Here is a 22047-nt window from a genome sequence, read left to right as displayed (position 1 = left end):
CATTGGGTTTTATCATCAGGGAGTACTCAGGGTCTGGGGATCCAGTGTGTTGAAGCTGCAGGTGTTGTCTGTAAGTCCAGCAGGGGTGAACCCAAGGTGTACTTGAGCTCTTAAGTGCCAGGGGATGCCGTTGGCACCGGTAACCCACCTCAGCTGGGGCCAGGGGTCACGGGTTCAGTGGTTGCTAGCGTTGTCGGATTTTCTCTCACCACTAGCCTGTGGGAGATGTGGCCTGCATGCAGAGGCGAACAGGCGTCTTGGGAGCCCTCAAAAACCTTCTTGAGTACCCCAGGCACTAGGTACCAGGGGTACCATTTACTAGGGAATTACAGTGGTAGCTAAAGAATTTGTCAATTGTGCAAAACAATTGTGCAGTTTTGGGTAAAGAGGTCTGGCAATAGGCACCTGGTAAGCAGGGACCCAGTGTACTAACAATCAAAGCCACATCAGAACCCAGGCAAAAAGTGGGGCTAACAATGCCAAAAAGGGTGCTTTCATACAAAATAGATTTCAAACAAGACTAACCAAGTAACAAAATGAATAAGTTTCTTATCTTTGGTAACCATCTTTCTGGTGGTTACTCTATTTAACAGGTACCTCACATAGTGGTTATTCCCCAGTCACCATACTGAATCTGGAAACCTTTTGAGTAGAACTCCTGTGGTTCCAGAAGGTGGCTTCATATGGCTCTGTGCCAACGATATTCCACTCTGGAAGTGATGAGCGGAGCATCAAATAGGAGTCACCCATGCACATCAACTTCAGTTGCATTCTTCAGCTATCTGCACACTCAGAAGCAGAGCCCATCGACATACTAATGTGACCAGTGTACATATCTCTCAATTGGGACCTTTTTAGATGGACAAAGAGCCCAGTTCACAGAACGGGCAGTGGAAGGGTCAATGAAGTATGCGGTAAGAGTATCCACAAGAAATATTTTTACCAAAGGTAAGTAACTTACTTATTGTTTTGATGGGTAATTCTAACCACGGGTTCTTCCACTTGTGAATCGATACGCTAACAATACCACCAAGGTGGTGGGCCTGTGAAATGGCTCAGATCAAAAAATCCTGCAGAAGCTAGTGAGTAAAATGCCTCTCTCACCAGACCTGACTATCGAGGCAGTAGTGCTTCATGAACATGTGCACAGACACTCATGTAGCCACCTGACAAATTTCAAGCACAAGCACTCCAAGACTACTGCACTATTCGCAGATTTGGATCTGGTGGAATGAGCCCGTAAGCCTTCTGCTTTTCAGCCAGTGCGTAGCTGATCTTTATGCAGAGGAGAATCAACCAAGACATGGTCAGTGTTTTCACTGTCTTGTAATTCTTTTCCCCCCAGAAAATCCTACAAAGAGCTGATCGTACAAATGATCTTCTTTGGTGTAATCAATATATAGGTTAGTGGACTGCTAGGATCCAAACAATGAAGTCTCTTTCACCTCTCAGAGTAATGAGATGGAGCAAAGATGCTCAAAGGGTAATAGCCTGACTAGCATGAAATGGAGTGGACACTTTCAGTAGAAACAAAGCTTGGGTCCTCAACATCAACTTATCCAGAAAGAAGGTTGTATAAGTTGTATAAGGTGGGTTGACAGAAAGAGCCTGCAGCTCAGTCACATGATTAGTCAATGTTATGGCAATAACAAAGGCTATCTTCAACATCAGAAACCTCAAAAGGCGTAGACCAAATCTGCCTTAGAATGGTCTTCCCCCAGACCTTTTGCTTTCAACCCTCGCACTTTTGCTGATCTCGTTTTTGCTGGCCTCAGGACTCTGTGCACTTTAGCACTGCTGCTCGCTACTTAAAACATGGTAAAGTTGGCTTGCACCCAACTGGCATAGTTAATATACTTATACGTCCCTAGTAAAGTGGTACCACATATACCCAAGGCTTGTAAATGAAATACTAATAGTGGGCCTGCAGCACCTTTTGTGACACCTACTTAAGTAGATCTTTTAAACATGTTTCAGGCCTGCCATTGCAGTTTAAAACTGCCTTTTTCGACCTAGCAAAATACATATTTTGCAAGGCTTAAAACTGTCTATTTTAATACATATGTCACCTCTAGCATAGGCCTTGAACAGCCCAGAGGGCAGGGTACAGTGTATTTTAAACGGTAGACATGTCCTTTCAAATTTTACATTTCCAGGTAATGAAAGACTCCAAAATTTGTTTTTTTACTAATGCAAGGCCTACCTCCCCTATAGGATAACATTGGGTTACCTTATTATATTTAATAAGTGATAACTTTCAATTGGGAGCAGGTGGACAAGTCAATTTGGTGTCTAAAGCATTGTAATTTAAAGCCCTCTTTAATAGTAAAGTTGGATTGTAAGTCGCAACCCTGAAAATTAAATTTTTAGAGAGTTGGCATTCTCTTGTCCTAACCATTCGGTGCCTGCGGCCTGTTCCTGGGTTATAAGACTAGGTGTAGCTGGCAGTTGGTCTTTGTGTACTGCTCTCTGACAGTAAGACAAAGGGGAGGTAGATGTTAGAAGAATAAGCCACTCTGACGTAACAAGGGGAGGCACTGTCCCTATCACACTTGCACATCACAAAGGCTTTGTCCGAGCACTCTCACAAAGGGTTTGTCAGTAGACTTTTGTGTCCCCTGACAAACTGGGGCCAGGGTAGGGAGGAAGAGGACGCCAAACACCGGGGAGGGGAGGAGCCTCCAGAAACATGTCAAAGGTTGTTATTCTACTGTAGTCTATTGTTGCTAGCCGCATGACTCCTCAGTATTCGTGCACTTTATAAAATTATTACTTTTTTACTAAGTGTCAGCGGCTGAGTTCAAACATACTGCAGTTTAAAGATCTCACCAGGTGGTTTACCACCAAAGACATTCCTTGGCGGCTCTGACACTTTCAGATGCATATAGTCTTTTGACACATGGCCCAAGTCCCCACCATGTCCGGCTTGTTGCTGTACCACATGACAATGAGGTTGTCCATCAGCACCTGTGTCAGCCTTCAACACCAAGCGAATCACCCTAGGCTCCAACAAACTGAAGTGGAGTTGAGGCTTCTCCAGGGACCAGAGATCTCTAATTGCCACCTCCTTCAAATGTCCTCCACAAGCCAGTATAGATGCATCCATGACCAATGTCACATTTGGGTGGAGTAAGGAAACGTGGTGACCACTCACCCAAACATAGTTTAGTAGCCACCATGGCAGATCTTTTGTAGCCTCCTCCAAACTATGGACCCAATCCAACAGGTTCCTCTGATGATGTGCTCACAGGGATTTGAGGTCCCACTGCAGAGCCTGCATGTGCCACCTGGTAAGTTTGGAGACTCAGAGCCGTCTGAACTGAGATCCAGGACCAAAGCTGACACATCAGGATCAAAACCTGAATGTCCTGGGCGCTCTTCCCCCAAGGAAAAGGCACAGAATGGTACCATAGCTAGAACAACTCAGATGAATGGGAGCACCTGTAAGGAGTCAGATGTAATTTTGGCATGTTGATAGAGAACTTCAACAATGTTAGGAGGTTCACCGTTGACTGGAGGTGGTTCACAACTCCATGGGGCAAGCACACTTTCAACATTTGTCAAGGTAGGGGGAAGAATGGTAATTCAGCCTCCAAAGGTGTGCTGCGATCAATGCCATCACTTTCGTGAATAGTCAAGGAGCACTGGTGAGACCAAAAGAGAACACTGCAAACTGAAAATGCCCCTGGCACACCATAAACCATAGGTTGCGCCTCTGTGCTTTCAAGACCATGATAACGGAAATAAGCATCCTGCAGGTCCAACACCACCACTCAGTCCCCGGAGTCTAAAGCAGACAGGACCTGGACTAGCTTGAGTATCTTGAATCTATTATTTCACAGGAAGGTATTAAGAGGCAAAGATCCAAAATGAGATGAAGACCTCCATCCTTCTTCTGCACAAGGATGTAACAAAAGTACACCCATTTCCTATGTTGGAACCCTTTCATCTGCCCCTTTGACCAAAAGGGCTTGTGCTTTCTGCTGCAGAATGAACAGATGGTCCCAGTAAGCAACTCTGAAGGTGGCGGAAGGTGTGACAGCATAGAACGAAATGGAAGGGTGCTGCCCCGATGGACATCTGGGGGGGATCCACTTGTCTGAAGTGACAGCCTACCACCCATGGAGAAAATATCAGATCCTACCTCCAAAAGGGTGGCGGTGTACCGGAAAGTACACACTACAGCAGTATTGTGACTGCAGATGCTGGATGGGCAGGAACTGAGCTGCACATTATCTATGTTGTCCTTGGCACTGTTTTTGAAAACCACAGCCCTAGCCAGGAAAAGGTTGAAAGGCCTGCTGGGCTGTTGTCTGGGGTTGATGAAATTGAAAACCCTGACAGTAGCCATGGAGAGGGCTAATTTATGGTTGAATTGTCATGTTGGGAGTAGAAAGACCCAAGGAATGTGCTTGGCTCTGCTCTGTACAAATTGTTCCAGGGCCAAGGCAGTTTTTTTGCAAATAAATGCAGGAGTCATCTAACGGCATGTCCATTAAGGACACCTGGACACCCCTGAAAAAGTCTGTATAACTCATATCCATGTGTGAAAATGAACGGCCACACTAATCCCCAATGGTCAACCTAACTAATTGGACGTGCACAGCCATAGCATATAACAAATTTCACAGCATTGCACCCATGGGGCGTTCCATAGCTTATCGCAGGGACCCCTCCAACAATATGTGATTAAAGTGAATTTCCATTTAGCACGAGAATTTAACTACTGGCACCAGTTGGAATGGTGTGCATGTGTGCCTGCGTGTGGTGCATGAGTAACATAGGTAGAATTTAGGGAATAAGGGATCCCTAGTCCTGAAGAAAGGCTATGACCTTCAGTGGCCTCACTATATATATATATATATATATATATATATATATAGGTTTTAATCATCCCGCATCCATTAGAAATGAAATAAAGACTGATCTTTTAAGGGGTCCTGGGATTTTTAATTTATGTGTGGATCCAACCCCAACATCCGTCAGGATAGGCTCCCAAGTAGTCCACTGGAGTAGCTGGCTCATCACTAGAGAATTCAGTGGTGGTTAAGAATGGCCTACAATGAAGCATGGCACGGGGGGCATAGCTTTCAATTTTTTTAAATTTTATGAATTCTCTGAAGTTAATTTGATCATATCATATGTGGAAGTGATAATTGTAAGGGGGGGTCTAGTGCTGACTCAGTGTAGTTTATTAGATTTGCACAATTCCCAGAAATGTAGGCAATACTCCTGGGGCATCTATATTATGCATTATACGCTCCTATGTGTTTTGTGCCCATCTTGAAGACCCTGCTCAAGCGACACTCGAAGATTGTCCTTAACAACCAGTTAAACTTCCACCACTGTCTGTGTAGCGGTCCAGAAGGTAGTCAACGTTCACGGACTTCAGGGCAAGGCTTATAGAGAAGAAAAGTGGTTTTCCATAATTATCTATTCTTTTAGATTCACGTTCAGACAGAGTGGAAGGAAAAGCATTGGGATATACTTTGCTTATGGATACCTGTAACACTAAGCACTCTGGTGGTGAATGTTGTGTAAGAGAGGCTGGGTCGCCTTGTGTCGAACAATGGCGACGTGTGACCAGCCTAACAGGAGGACCCAAACATTGTTTCGACCAAGTCCCAAAAAAGTATCCGTGACGGCTACAATGAATGGTAACAGAGGCTCTGTAGAGGCCGAACCTGTTGAAGTAACTCAGTTAACACATTAGTCTTCACCTCTATAGTGGGTAGTTGTGTGTCCATAACTTCTACTGCCCTGCGCATAACAACTGAGAAAGAGGCGCTTTCCCCTGTGGCAGGACCAGTGTCTGAAAAAGTATGCAGATCACTCACATCTCCAAGTTCTTCATACTAGTTTTCCTCATCATATTAGGGAACATAGTCGCCTTCTTCCTCATAATCATCATTTCCGAGTCAGGGCCAGAAAGACTGTGTAAACTTTGGGCCCTAGCACGTGGTAAGGGCAGAGTATCGGAATCTGAAGGATTGCCTATGAGCTGCATGCTGTTAGCAGCAGGGAGCGATCTTTGTCGAGGTCATGGTAGACTCTGCTTAGAGTTGGCTAGCACGATGGGCTGTGCATACTCTTCAGACATCGACAGCTGCAGCATTGATGCAAAGGGAACTGGTGGATGGGATGAAACCGCAACAGAAGGATTCAGCACAGGAGTCAGAGTAGAACCTGATACAAGTTTAAGGGGCACATATGGAGGCCCCTGCAGGATCTCTGGGGCCCAAAGCTACCCCAGAGGGAACTGGTAAAATGGAGAAAACGTGCAGCATGGCCTCTCTGAAGGCCTCCACTTTCTGCGACATCCACAATAGACCTCGGAATTAATGGTGTGCCAGAATCAGACTCTCCATCGACCCCAAAGGAGACTGGGAGTGAGACAGGGAGGCACGCTGATGTCCTCACCCCCTCTCTAGAGTCTGAGTGGTGAGAAGAGACCGATTACCACTTCAACTTTTTATGCTTTTTCTTGGACCTAGCTCAAGAATTTGACAGCAACAATGTTCTGTCACAGGAACAATTTTGAGAGTGGAAACGGGACCGTTTTTTCCAAAAAGTTCCTTTTAGCCTTCAGGTTCATCTGGGGGCATTTGTTGCAGGCCCTGGATTCATGACGTTTGGGACAGTCCTTACAGGATGTGGACACTCATCTTAGGGGGTGACATTTCCCCTTGCACACATGCAAATCTTTAAAACGTTTGGGGTCAGAAAGACCAAGGAGAAGCTCCAGATCCATGTCTCAAGGCACGGAAAGAAAGGAACTGAAAAGTGTGGCACTGTGGTGCCTTTATGTGGCTCCACTTATCATTCCAGAGCAAAACATAGTGGCCGCGGAGTTGCATGATCCCACCTTCCGCTGAAAAGGAGTACTGCTCAAAAACCTTATGGATCTCTGCCGCCTGGGGAATATTCACAGAATCCGTGCTAAGAAGTATTCATCAGAAAAATCTAGTCTTAACTGATTTATTACATTAGTTATCTACTAAAAATGTAAGGAATGAGAATCATCTTAGAATTGTATCAATGTCACTGCATGAGCTGGAAAAGCTTAACAACTTATCATTCTAATTCTCAATACTATACATTAAATACTTTTCTTACCTTGATATCTATTTTGCTGTTTATATTGTCTTGTGTAGAAGAGCCTTCAAGGACACTTGCTTCTTGCTTGGCTGGCAACTCCACCTCCTCAGTTTTTATCGTCACAGAATGGTTGTCGGCAGTAGATCCAATCCCAAAAAAGTCCAAAATAACCACCCAAGTTTGTAACGTTATTAAAACATCCAAACAGTTAAAATCAACATCCACACTGCGGTTCATCTGCCCATACTGAGTACTAAATTCAGGGTGCTTCTTATCCACTAGGAACACGTTGATGTGAACTAAAGAGTCATCAAAGGGGTTCTTTCCATCATCATTGGTGGACTTATTGGAGGTGGGAGATGGGGGTGGGGTAAATGGATACTCAGAATCAACATCTTCCCTTTGCCTTCTGTTAGCTGCAGAGGCTGGTCTTTGGTATGACTGAAATACATTTTGGGCTTCTTCCACATGAGATGGAAGTGAACGGGGCATCTCTGGATATTCCACATTTGCCACTGAAGGACAAGACTGAGAAAGGTATTCTTTATGAGTTAGGTTAGATTGTTTGGGTGCTCCTCTGGATACCATGAGATTTTTATACTTAGAATCTGTTTTTTTATCAAGGAGATCCTCCATGAGAAGAGATCGCAAAGCAATTTGTATTGCTAGTGTATAAGGATGATCTTTATTGAACTCAATATCAAAATCTTGAAACTTTAGACTCACTAAATCCTGATCACCCAGTGTTAGGTCGCCACTTAATTTCACTTGAAGTTCTGAGATGTGAAAATATGCTTGGATCTGTGTGAAGGATGATGGTTCCTGGACAGAAAAGTATTTGTTTGAAGAAGCAAAGCTGGAGTGACTAAAGTGTCCTTTTTCGTTATGTTCACTGACGCCATCCATGCATCCACTGGAGACAGAGAAAGGAGATCTAGGACCAGTAGGGGAGGCAGAACTTTGGAGCAACTTGTTTACATCTTCATTGTAGATCACATTATCAAGTGTTTGTAGAAGTTGCTCATACACATGTTTTGCAAGAACCACCTAAAGTGTAAAAAAAACAAAGTGTAAATATTATAATCACACATAAACTTGGATATGATACATCGTTGACTTTCAATTCAAAATTAAACTTATGCATCTTTTAATTTTCACAGACTGCATGGCATATAACGTTAACATGCTACCACTTTTGAGGGAGAGCACTCTTCAACAAGTTCACTTATCAAGCATATTGTTTAGAATTTTAAAACAGATGAAAAGGGAATTGCTGTGAAACCTACACAAGTAGTAGTAACAAAGGATTTCCAATATGTAGCTGTTTTACCAGCTAAAAGGAGGCTGAAAATAATCTTTGAAAAATGTTTGTAGCGGCAAGGAAGTCCTCAAGTATAGTAGCAGTTTCTTACTGTAAGACGTCGGCATGCTTAATATGCATGAGAATGCCAGACCAATTATAAAAAATAATATGTGAGATGGTATGAGGATGGGCTGTTGCTGTGTTTTGAAACCTTGGATGAGCAAAAGCCTTCACACTGCACGAGATTGAAAGGGGAGCTAATCAAGGCATTTTAGCCAGAGACATTGCATAGAACATCTGATCCGGAGACCACACAGAAATTACAAGTTGTCTGTGTAAGGCATGAGATGCATATTCTGTCTGGCTTTATTAATATATATATATATATATATATATATATATATATATATATATATATATATATATATGGAAAATGTCACTTACCCAGTGTACATCTGTTCGTGGCATTAGTCGCTGCAGATTCACATGCTGTGCACATCCCGCCATCTGGTGTTGGGCTCGGAGTGTTACAAGTTGTTTTTCTTCGAAGAAGTCTTTTCGAGTCACGAGATCGAGGGACTCCTCCCATTTCGACTCCATCGCGCATGGGCGTCGACTCCATCTTAGATTGTTTTCCCCCGCAGAGGGTGAGGTAGGAGTTGTATATGCTAGTAATAGTGCCCATGCAATGGAGTGAATACGTATGTACATAATGTAGTTTAAAGTAATATATATATTTACAAATATACAGATGTTCAAGATCAACTTCTAAACGGCTACAGGCTCCCGGGGAGGCGGGTGGGCGCATGTGAATCTGCAGCGACTAATTCCACGAACAGATGTACTCTGGGTAAGTGACATTTTCCGTTCGTTGGCATGTGTAGCTGCAGATACACATGCTGTGCATAGACTAGTAAGCAGTTATCTCCCCAAAAGCGGTGGTTCAGCCTGTAGGAGTTGAAGTTGTCTGAAACAGTGTTCGTAGTACTGCTTGGCCTACTGTGGCTTGCTGTGTTGTTAGCACGTCTACACAGTAGTGTTTGGTAAATGTATGAGGCGTAGACCATGTAGCTGCCTTACATATTTCTGTCATTGGAATATTTTCTAGAAAGGCCATGGTAGCACCTTTCTTTCTATTTGAGTGTGCCTTTGGTGTAATAGGCAGTTCTCTTTTAGCTTTAAAATAACAGGTTTGAATGCACTTAACTATCCATCTAGCAATGCCTTGCTTAGAAATTGGATTTCCTGTATGAGGTTTTTGGAAAGCAATAAATAATTGTTTTGTTTTGCGAATTAGTTTTGTTCTGTCAATGTAGTACATTAACGCTCTTTTGATGTCCAATGTATGTAGTGCTCTTTCAGCTACAGAGTCTGGCTGTGGGAAGAACACTGGTAATTCTACTGTTTGATTTAAGTGGAACGGTGATATGACTTTTGGTAAAAATTTAGGATTTGTTCGTAGAACTATCTTATGCTTGTGTATCTGAATAAATGGTTCTTGTATGGTAAATGCTTGAATCTCACTTACTCTTCTTAAAGATGTGATGGCAATTAAAAATGCAACTTTCCATGTTAAGTATTGCGTTTCACAAGAGTGCATGGGCTCAAAAGGTGGACCCATGAGTCGTGTCAAGACAATGTTGAGGTTCCACGAAGGAACTGGTGGTGTTCTTGGTGGTATAATTCTCTTTAGACCTTCCATAAATGCTTTTATGACTGGTATTCTAAATAGAGAAGTTGAGTGCTTAATTTGCAGGTAAGCTGAAATTGCTGTAAGATGTATTTTAATGGAAGAAAAAGCTAGCTTTGATTTTTTCAAATGTAGTAAGTATCCTACGATGTCTTTGACAGATGCGTGAAAGAATTGAATTTGATTATTGTGGCAGTAATAGACAAATCTTTTCCACTTATTTGCATAGCAATGTCTAGTGGTAGGTTTCCTAGCTTGTTTTATGACCTCCATACATTCCTGTGTAAGGTCTAAATGTCCGAACTCTAGGACTTCAGGAGCCAGATTGCTAGATTCAGCGATGCTGGATTTGGGTGTCTGATCTGCTGTTTGTGTTGCGTTAACAGATCTGGTATGTTTGGTAGTTTGACATGAGGCACTACTGAGAGGTCTAGTAGTGTTGTGTACCAAGGTTGCCTTGCCCATGTTGGTGCTATTAGTATGAGTTTGAGTTTGTTTTGACTCAGCTTGTTTACTAGATATGGAAGGAGTGGGAGAGGGGGAAAAGCGTAAGCAAATATCCCTGACCAACTCATCCATAACGCATTGCCCTGAGACTGATCTTGTGGGTACCTGGATGCGAAGTTTTGGCATTTTGCGTTTTCCTTTGTTGCAAATAGGTCTATTTGTGGCGTTCCCTAACTCTGGAAGTAAGTATTCAGTATTTGGGGGTGAATCTCCCATTCGTGGATCTGTTGGTGATCCCGAGAAAGATTGTCCGCTAGCTGGTTCTGAATTCCTGGAATAAATTGTGCTATTAGGCGAATGTGGTTGTGAATCGCCCAATGCCATATTTTCTGTGCCAGGAGACACAACTGTGTTGAGTGTGTGCCTCCCTGTTTGTTTAGGTAATACATCGTTGTCATGTTGTCTGTTTTGACAAGAATGTGTTTGTAGCTTATTATGGGTTGAAATGCTTTCAGCGCTAGAAATACTGCCAATAGTTCTAAGTGATTTACGTGAAACTGTTTTTGGTGAGTGTCCCATTGTCCTTGGATGCTGTATTGATTGAGGTGTGCTCCCCACCCTATCATGGAGGCATCTGTTGTTATTACGTATTGTGGCACTGGGTCTTGGAAAGGCCGCCCTTGGTTTAAATTTATACTGTTCCACCATTGAAGCGAGGTGTATGTTTGGCGGTCTACGAACACCAGATCTAGAATTTGACCCTGTGCCTGTGACCACTGTGATGCTAGGCACTGTTGTAAGGGCCGCATGTGCAACCTTGCGTTTGGGACAATGGCTATGCATGAGGACATCATGCCTAGGAGTTTCATTAACCTTTTTGACTTGTATTTTTTGATTTGGATACATGGCCTGTATTACATTGTGAAATGCTTGAACCCTTTGTGGACTTGGAGTGGCAATCCCTTTTGCTGTGTTGATTGTCGCCCCTAAGTATTGCTGTGTTTGACACGGCAGAAGGTGTGACTTTGTGTAGTTGATTGAGAAACCTAGTTTGTGTAGGGTTTCTATGACATACTTTGTGTGTTGTGAACACCTTCTAGAGTGTTAGATTTGATTAACCAATCGTCTAGGTACGGGAACACATGTATTTGCTGCCTTCTGATATGTGCAGCTATGACTGCTAGGCACTTTGTAAAAACTCTTGGCGCAGTTGTTATTCCGAATGGTAACACCTTGAATTGGTAATGTGTTCCTTGGAACACAAACCTTAAGTATTTTCTGTGTGAAGGATGTATCGGTATATGGAAATATGCATCCTTTAGGTCTAGTGTTGTCATGTGGTCTTGTTGTTTGAGTAGTGGGATTACGTCTTGTAATGTCACCATGTGAAAGTGATCTGATTTGATGTAGGTATTTAATGTTCGGAGATCTAATATAGGTCTCAGAGTCTTGTCTTTTTTGGGTATGACAAAGTACAGAGAGTAAACTCCTGTTCCTTTCTGGTGTTCTGGTACTAATTCTATTGCTTCTTTTAGTAGTAATGCCTGAACTTCTGGTACTAGAAGATCTATATGTTGTTTTGACATATTGTGTGTTTTCGGTGGCACGTTTGGAGGGAATTTGAGAAATTCTATGCAATAACCATGCTGGATAATTGCCAGTACCCAAGTGTCTGTTGTTATCTCCTCCCAATGTTTGTAAAATTGTCTTAGTCTCCCCCCCACAGGTGTTATGTGTTGGGGATGTGTGACTTGGAAGTCACTGTTTGTTTTGAGGGGTTTTGGGGCTTTGGAACTTCCCTCTATTTTTTGGGAATTGTGCCCCTCTATATTGCCCCTGAAAACTTCCCCGCTGGTATTGGCTTTGTTAAGTGGGCCTTGCTTGTGAGGTTGTGGCCTCTGTAGGTTGACCTCAAAACCCTCCCCTAAATGGTGTTTTGCGAAATGTGCCTCTGCTTTGTGGGGAGTAGAGTGCGCCCATGGCTTTTGCGGTATCAGTATCTTTTTTGAGTTTTTCAATAGCAGTGTCGACTTCCGGCCCAAACAACTGCTGTTCATTAAAGGGCATATTCAGCACGGCTTGTTGTATTTCCGGCTTGCATCCTGACGTACGCAACCATGCGTGTCTCCTTATTGTTATTGCAGTATTTACTGTCCTTGCAGCTGTATCTGCTGCGTCCATTGATGACCGTATCTGATTATTGGAGATACTTTGTCCTTCTTCTACCACTTGTTGTGCCCTTTTCTGGAACTCTTTGGGTAAGTGTTCTATGAAATGCTGCATTTCGTCCCAATGAGCTCTATCGTATCTTGCCAAAAGTGCTTGTGAATTGGCAATACGCCATTGGTTTGCTGCTTGTGCTGCAACTCTTTTACCCGCAGCATCGAATTTGCGACTCTCCTTGTCTGGAGGTGGTGCATCTCCCGAGGTATGAGAGTTTGCTCTCTTGCGAGCTGCCCCAACAACCACAGAATCTGGTGTTAATTGCTGCGTAATATAAACAGGGTCTGTTGGTGGTGGCTTATACTTTTTTTCCACCCTTGGAGTTATGGCTCTGCTTTTAACAGGCTCCTGAAATATTTGTTTTGAATGTTTTAGCATTCCTGGGAGCATAGGTAAGCTTTGGTATTGGCTATGAGTGGAGGAGAGTGTATTAAATAAAAAGTCATCCTCAATTGGTTCTGAATGCAAGGTGACGTTATGAAACGCAGCTGCCCTTGAGACCACCTGCGTGTAGGATGTACTGTCTTCAGGTGGCGACGGCCATGTAGGGTAACAGTCTGGGCTGTTATCTGATACAGGAGCATCATAAAGGTCCCATGCATCAGGATCATCTTGACTCATTGCAGTATGAGTCGGAGATTGCATCAGTGGTGGAGTGGCTACCGGTGATGTATGCATTGATGGTGGTGGAGATGGTGGTGGAGTTGTTTGTCTTGCCACCTTTGCCTGTGGCTGCTTGTCCTTTTCTTGAAAGGCAAGTCTTCTTTTCATCTTAATTGGGGGAAGAGTGCTTATCTTCCCTGTGTCTTTTTGAATGTGGAGCCTTCTTTGAGTGTAGTCTGGCTCAACTGATTGAAGTTCCTCTCCGAACTTATGTCCTTGTATCTGGGAGGACAATCCCTATTCCTCTGTGTAGGAACCTGTTTTCGGTTCCGATGCTGGATGTTTCGGAAACGAAATCTTTTTGGTCGCCTTTTTGGGCTCTGAGGCAACCTTCTTTATTTTCGGCGTCGTGGTTTCTCGGGGCGAACCATTTCGGTGCCACTGTCTCGGTGCCGAATCTGTTCGGGGCCGGTGTCTCGGGCCCGAGATTGCTGTGTGGCGGTATCTCGACCGGAGTCGGATGACTTCGCCACGTGCATGCCCTTTTTCGGTGCCGATGATCGGTCACCTATCTTTCGGGTTAAGCCATGGCCTGTTGGCGGTGGCGTCCCCTGGGCTTTTGTTGTCTTCTCGTGAGTTTTATGTTTCGATGTCTTACTCACGGTTTTCGGCGTTTCTTCGGGATCGAGCTCGTCCGAGTCCGATTCATGGATGGAGAAGCTTTCTTCTTCCTCCTCGAAACGCCCTTGTCCTGTCGGCGCCGACGCCATCTGCAGTCTTCTTGCTCTTCGGTCTCTTAATGTCTTCCTCGACCGAAACGCTCGACAGGCTTCACAGGTATCCTCCTTGTGCTCTGGAGACAGACACAAGTTACAGACCAGATGCTGGTCTGTATATGGATACTTGTTATGGCATTTTGGGCAGAAGCGGAATGGGGTCCGTTCCATCAGCCTTGAAGAGACACGTGGCCGGGCCGACCAGGCCCCGACGGGGGGATCGAAAAAACCCCGAAGGGCCACCGGAGCTCTTCAAAAATCGGTGTCGATCTGTTATAACTAACCCGATACCGAACGCAAACAATACCGCCGATTGTTCCGAGATTCTAACTAACTTTCCGACCCGAAACACGGAGCGAAAAGGAACACGTCCGAACCCGATGGCGGAAAAAAACCAATCTAAGATGGAGTCGACGCCCATGCGCAATGGAGTCGAAATGGGAGGAGTCCCTCGATCTCGAGACTCGAAAAGACTTCTTCGAAGAAAAACAACTTGTAACACTCCGAGCCCAACACCAGATGGCGGGATGTGCACAGCATGTGTATCTGCAGCTACACATGCCAACGAACACATATATATATATATATATATATATATACACACACACACACACACACATACAAAATGCTATTTGCAGTACTGTATTTGCAATACAAAAAAAGCAAGAATGCAAAAAAAAAAGCCAGCTGAATCTTCTACTCTTAGCTTATGCTAATCATGATATTTCTGCATATTCTGATGCGAATGTACCTCAATGAAGATTCCCTGGGGTTTGGCTGATAACCAAGCAGCCAATTCATGGCACTTTTACGTAATGTACTCAAAATAGTAACAGCAGTCTAGGCTGACTTGTGTGACCACTTTTACTCCTTTAAGTAACCGTATTAAGAAGATCATTCAGAGACATTTGCCTATTCTCAATAGGGCTGGGGAATCTTTAGAACGCCCCCTTTTTTTCCTTTAAACGACCCCAGAACATCAAGGATCTAGTGGTACACACCAGACCGACATCTCGTAGCCATTCTGCCGCTTCCATTACTGAGAATTGGCTGGGTGTTAGAGGGCACCACCCTTGTGGTGGATGTAATGTTTGCCCGCTCACTGCCAGCACTCAAGAATTTGATTTGGGTGAGCCGAGGAAATGGCAGTTAAAACATACTAACTGCCGCACTAAGAATTGTATATATATGATTACGTGTCCTTGTAACTTACGATATATGGCATGAATACCAGAATGGTTAAAACACGCATGAATGAACACAGTAGCACTATCAGATGTCACAGGTCTGCTACAAAAATGACAAACCATTACACTGAAAAGAATCGCACTCCCAATGACCTGAGATGGGTCATTCTGGAAACAGTTAAGGACAACAGGGACAGCACTACCCTGTTATTTGAGAAGGAACAACGTTGGGTGTTTAGATTGAAGACACACCAGGTGGGGCTTAACGACGATATTCCTTGGAACAATTTCATTCATAGGTAGGGGTATCCCCCTTCCTGCTCTCTGGTAAATTCAAACTATCCCACAACTGATTGTGATATTACTAGAACTAGGTTTTCCTGATTATGGTAATTTTTTAATATTTTGATTTTTGTTCTGGTCCCCATGACACTTTATTAATCATTGACAAATCTCAGGACCGTGGTTTATTAATAGTGTATTCTCTGCATTGATTTGTAGCCCTGAGGGAACCTTCTGGAGTCTGGAGGTTTGTCTCCCTCTACAAATATGGCCTCCCCTCTTGTTGTACTTTTTTAGTGACTACTACCTCTTAGGCAGAGACACGTTAGTCCATTTTCTCTTTTCATGTATTTCACCTCTCTTAAAAGCTCCACCTTCCATCCGAGCCCCAATGTACCGGGAGCTTCAAGCCGAAGTAGGTGGAACCGTTAATCGTGGATAAATACACGTAAGTGCGTTGATCCCGTCTCGCATCTGACGCTTTATATCTTGCCATAGACCACTCCCAATGTTTTCGGGGATATTTCCTTTTTGTTGTACCGGCTTCCCGGTTTACCGAGCCGGTTGTATTTATTCGAGCCGGAAAGAATTTAAGAGCAACCATCCATACGCTCACCTCCGGGACCGTGAAGCACGGTCCCAGTGACTCCATTTAGACGCGCTTCGTGCATGCATTGTGATTTACATCCAAATGAGGAATGGAGCTTATCATTCCCTCCAGACCTTGGCATTAGGTCCCGCTGATGTTCAACACACGTGCCCCTCATCGTGCTGAAGGTATTTCTGGACTCGTAATAATTACATGTCTGTGTTTCTCATTGCATAACCTTGGTTCATAGATTTGTTCTACTACTTTTTCTATTTAATTTGGGTGCACTATTTACACATTGCACCACATGATATGACAGAAGGGTACTTCCCTGTGGGAGAGTCTAGACCACGTCTATTTATATTTACATATTTAGACCAAGTACTTTTTTGACTTCCCTGTTTGTACACCGTGAAAGACATATTTATTTTTCTGCCAAAAAGGGTGTTCACCGTGGTAGTCTTTACCAGTAGAAACTATACTTGATTGATACCAACAAAGCTGTTTTGTTTAGATATTGTTTTTTAAGATAGAGTTTAGGATGTATCATTTAGATGCATAAGAGCTGAATTTTTTTCAGAGGGACGTTCTTGGCTCAACCTATAATCACCATGATGCATGTTCTTAGCCTAACAGTTCTTTATTCTGCATCTATATACTTAGACCACATTGGACCACATAAGCTTGGTGCTTTCTCCGATTGGGCCCATCCACTAATATAAGTAGGGTAAGCACCTGTGGCAAAGTTGCCTCTTTGTGTATATATTTTAAAAGTTTTCTTTTTCACTGTTGTTTTTGCACATCACGGAAGGGAGATTTCACGAGTATGCGGCCTTGATTTGTTGACACCCTGCACATAATTAAGTGTTTGCTACCTGTTTACCAATCATGTTATTTCTATTCAATATTCTAGGTTCATGTTAAATATAATTCCCCAGAATATGGGTTATCTGGGTTATTTTTCTAAGGATTAGGTAGGTGTATTGGTCCTGACGAATCGCACCAGATCATTATGACTATTTAGCGAGAAACATGTTGACCATGATTTAAGAGTAGTACAGGGGATCCTGTATCTACCTCACTATACTCTAAATTTAGGGCATTAGTGATAACTACTGACACTTATCTCTTATTTTTTGAGGGGAGTTTAAACCTTAATTTATTGTCTCCCCTCACTACTGTTTTTAATCATGACAGAGGTCGGATATCACAATAAATTATGTTTTACCTCTAGTCATTTTTAATAGCACCCCTTTTTCCATACCAATCCTATATAACTACACTTTTTGACCGGCTGGTTACCATTACAAAAGATCTCCGGCAAAGTGCCCCCTTGTGGGGCCTGTCAGGCATTGCAGTGCCAGCCTGACGAGGAGCACAGCCCTATGATGAAGCATGTCACCAGCTGGTGAGTGAGGGCTCTTGCTTCAAATATTTGAACACCCAGGAACCTGTGAATCATAGGCTCATACACCTGTAGTGGAACTGTGTATATACATTTTTGTCTTACCTGTTTGATGGGAGTACTATACACAGGACCAGGATTTCATTTCCGAACCTCCCACTTCACTTTAGCCCCTCTCTTTTTTGTTGTTGGAAGACTAATAAAGTAAACTGTTTTCAGCTATGTAAAGTTACCCTTTTCAGAATGCAGAATTTCCACGTAAGGTTAGTGAAAAACAAACCAACAGATATCGTTTATATTGCGAATTGTGCTAAGAAGTAAACAACCCATCTGGGCGGGAATTCACTCTTCTTAGTGTAGGGCTGAAGATGGTATGTAACTGTTATTTCCAGGAGTTCTGCAGGACAGGGCAGGTTAGTGATTGGTCAATAACTTGCATCGTCACTTGAAACCAACAACTGTTTTAATAAGCAGCAGGACCATTGCTTAGTACATACAGCGCTAGGCACAGGACTGTACTCCCACCTAAAAACCAGTCCAAGGAAAAATACTGAAACCGTTCGATAGTGAGCGAACCTTTGTCTCATCATTGGGTTGATGGGAGCAACATTTTAGAAAAAAAACAGGCTACGCATCAATATATATTAAAGCACAATTTTTTTAATGTTTGCTACAAAAAAAAAAAGCCACAGGAATCAAATTGAATGAAATATTTCAGTGCTTTATGCCCTTGAAAAGTGTTTATGTCATCAGAACAGAAAATCAGATATTTGCTTAAATGTAAATAAGATGCATATACAACGAAAACTGAATGTAAAGCTGAAAAACATTGTGTCATGGGTGATAGTGTATCTATCGGATAGTGTGCCCCTGAGGACACCCATACAAAAACAGGATCGCACACCAAGAGGAATACCACAAGTTTTAAACTATGTGTCAGAGTAAAATGTGCGTTATTGTTTCTATTCCAGTTAAGAATTAATCACAAATGTTGTGTTTCTAATAACAGATTCTAAATATGCCAGCACAGCCAGTCTGCTCCTCAGATATAAAAGAATGTTGCTCAAAAAAGCAGCAGGTCAGGTGTGAACATCGATGCTCGAAAAGTAAACCGCAGGAGCCAGCTCAGACTGAAGTGTCCACCCAGGGTACCAAAGATGCTATGCAATACGCTGGAACCAATACAGATCACCCAGTATACAGACCCAGGCATCCTACATTAGTGGTATGCACTAGATCATAAGCACTGCCACAATGTCAGTGTCCGTGCTGCCCCAGTGCAGAGATGTCTTCCATGCAAAAGTATATAAAACCTGCCATTCCAGAAACCACATTGTGGAGGCACGTAAAGCACCATCACTGTCAGGGCAGAATCTAAGAGTTCCAAGCTCAAAAGGCAAATAAGACATTTCTTCCTCATTTAGACTTAGATCACATATCAAAAGTATTCAAGGGTGCCAAGCTGAATCTGGTTTTGTTCAGCAAATGTTATAGGATATCATTTAACATTTTCTGGTCACAGTAGTGTACATGGAGGGAGGAAGTGGCACAGACTCTTATAGTAAGATTTTTATAGGACATTTGATATGTTACTTCTCTTTTACTGAGCAATACCAACGTGACTGCTAGGACACTGCAAGAGCGGGACCCTACAGACATGAATTCATAAAATATTCCTGGCTATGGGCAAATCTGTTTCATGTGAGTTGAAACAAAAATATATAGGGCCAGGAGGGCATTTCAGGCAAAGGTAAAAACAAGCATTGGAAAACCAAATCATCTGGCTTTTTTTTAGGGGCATGTTCAGCAACTGATGGCCTACTATGTTTATGTTGCCGCCCAAAAAAAAAAAGTGAAGCAATATCTTGGACTGCAATAATACGGAATTGGAGAATACTGCAGAAGAGTCTGTATTATCATAGTTAAACTGTACACTCAAAAATGAGTGCTATGAAAAGGAGTCAGAAGATGGAGTTTAAGCAGAGATCTTAAAAAGGCATACAGAGCATATTGCATAGTAGTAACGTTTGACAAAGCATTAGCACGTTTGATGCATCTTTAAGACACTCTACCTATGTGCAGATCTTCACTGAGCGGGGAAAAAGCTGTACATACTGTTAGGAAGTTGGCCTGCCATGTGGTGAGCACCTATCCTGTTCTCACCTTATACCACGTCCAGGTATCCTCGATTAGTGAAGTGTAGGGAGTGGCTAGGAGGCCAGGACTCTCTAGAGGTAGTTGTGGATGAGCAGCCAAGACGTATCTAGGATACATTCAAAGCTTAAGCAATACCACTATAGTCACACAGCACTTACACACATGAAATAACCACATAGTGTTACACAAATAAAGATACTTTATTATGGTAACACAATTACTAGAATACTTGTTAGTCAATCCCCCAACTGGAGGTAAGTAAACACACTATTATATACACATTAGCAATCAGTAAACAGCACAAAAAGCAATAAGCATTGGTAAAAGCAATAGCAAATAGAGAGGGCCTTAGGTGAGGGGCAAACCATATACTAGAAAGTGGAATGTGAAAGGCAGTCCCCCCCACCCAAGAAAGTAGACTCAGTAGAAGGGAACTGGAGGAACTAGGAACCCCAAGAGGTGAGTACCAGAGTGACCCCCGGCGACCAGAGCAGCAGAGGTAAGTACCTGTTTTTCCCCAAAACTAACAGGACTTTGGAAAAGGATTATGGAAGACCCAACCAAGACTGGAAGAACCCAAAGGTGGATCCTGACAGAAGATGACCTGCAAAGAAAGGGGACCAAGTCCAGTTCGTGATGGAGTGTCTGGCCGTGGTATGAGCCCCTACTCACCCTTATGTGAATGCAGGACCAGGTAGAAGGTGGACGAAGAAGGTTAGCAGTGCCCCACAGGAGATGAAGAGAAGTCCCAGAGGTGATGCAAGTGATGTCCCATGTCCACGGTCGACATGCAGTCAGTTACTGGTGCTGGAAAACCACCAACAAGCCATGGAAAATGCAACAGCTGGAAAGGAAGATTTGCAAGGCTGAACAGGACCAGCAAGGTCCAGGGGATTCGACCCAAGGAGAGGAGTCCGGGGTGACTCAGCAGCTGGGAGAGTCGCAAGAAGAGGAGGCAGCCCCCCAGGCAACCCTCTGGCAGCAGGCTCATGAATCGCAGTGAGGCCCACTCAGCACACCTGAAAAGGAGTCGCAAGTCACTGGAGCAGCAGGCAGGAGACAGTGCTTTGCAGGAAGGAGTGCAGGGGGCCGGGGCTACACGGAGTCTGAAGTTCCCTTGGAGGAGGATCAAACAAGTCTTGCTGGCTGCAAGAGTTGCAGTGCACAGAGGTACTGTGCTGCTAGAAGAGGCAAGGGCTTACCGTATCCAAGATGGACAGCTGGTAGAGGGGACCACTCTAGACCACCACCAGTGATACAGGATCCACGGAGTTCTGGAGGAGAGAAGATCCACGCAGCTGGTCGACGTTGCAGTTGGTTCCTGCAGATGCAGTGGAGTGACTCATTCACTCCAAGGGAGATTCCATCTTAATTCTTGTGCAGGCTGGAGACTCACCGCCCTCAATGGATGCATGGCTGGGGAAATGTTGCAGTTGCTGGAAGGAGGAGGAGAAACAATGCTGCAGAGCAGTCTTGTCGCTGTAGTTTCAGATTGTCGGTTCCTGGAGGGTCCAGTTGCAGTCCCAAGTGGCCAGAAGATGAAGTAAACAATGCAAAGGAGTCCTGTTGGAATCTTGCATGTCAAATCTGAGGACCCACTCAAGAGGGAGACCCTAAATAACACAAGAAGGGGGACTGGTCACCTAGAAGAGTGACCACTTATCAGGAGGGGGCTGTGACGTCACATACTTGACCTTGCCATTCAGATGCTCCCAGGGGCCTCTGCCCACCTTGGATTCAAGATGGCAAAGTCAAGTGACCACCTGGAGGAGCTCTGGGCACCACCCTAGGTTGGTGATGGACAGGAGAGTGGTTGCTCCCCTTTCCTTTGTCCAGTTTCATGCCAGAGCAGGGACTGGAGTCCCTGGACTGGTACAAACCAGTTTATGCAAGGAGGGCACCAAATGTGCCCTTCAAAGCATACCTGTTGCTTGGGGAGGCTACCCCTCTCAAGCCACGTAACACCTATTTCAAGTGGAGAGGTGGTTACCTCCCTCTCCCACAGGAAATCCTTTGTTCTGCCTTCCTCTCCATGAGCTGATCAAGAAGCAGGGCAGAAACCTGTCTGAGGGGTGGAAGCAGCATGAGCTGCCTGGAAAACTCCAGAAGACTGATAGGAACAATGCTGGGGGTCCTCTCTAAGGAGCCCCCAGAGTGCAAGGAATCATACAACCAATGCTAGCAACAGTACTGGGGTATGATTCCGACATGTTTGATACCAAACATGCCCGGGTTTTTGGTTACCATTATGTAGGTGGACACAGGAAGTGAGTGACCTGTGAACAGT

At 43.9% G+C, this 22047-nt stretch overlaps 1 protein-coding gene across 2 annotated transcripts in view; it reads right to left on the bottom strand.

Annotated features, from left to right (window-relative positions):
• The window catches only part of VPS13D (vacuolar protein sorting 13 homolog D), a 2230750-nt gene that overhangs the window by 1735119 nt on the left and 473584 nt on the right, over positions 1–22047 (bottom strand). For both annotated transcript variants that reach the window (XM_069240741.1, XM_069240742.1), the window contains exon 21: positions 7117–8145. In XM_069240741.1, coding sequence (XP_069096842.1) covers positions 7117–8145 — 1029 coding nt within the window. The remainder of the gene's footprint in view (positions 1–7116; positions 8146–22047) is intronic.

The sequence above is a fragment of the Pleurodeles waltl genome, chromosome 6 (assembly GCF_031143425.1).
Source record: "Pleurodeles waltl isolate 20211129_DDA chromosome 6, aPleWal1.hap1.20221129, whole genome shotgun sequence".
Lineage (NCBI taxonomy): Eukaryota > Metazoa > Chordata > Amphibia > Caudata > Salamandridae > Pleurodeles > Pleurodeles waltl.
The sequence above is the reverse complement of the archived record's forward strand: the minus strand, read 5'-3'. Positions and strand labels throughout refer to the sequence as shown.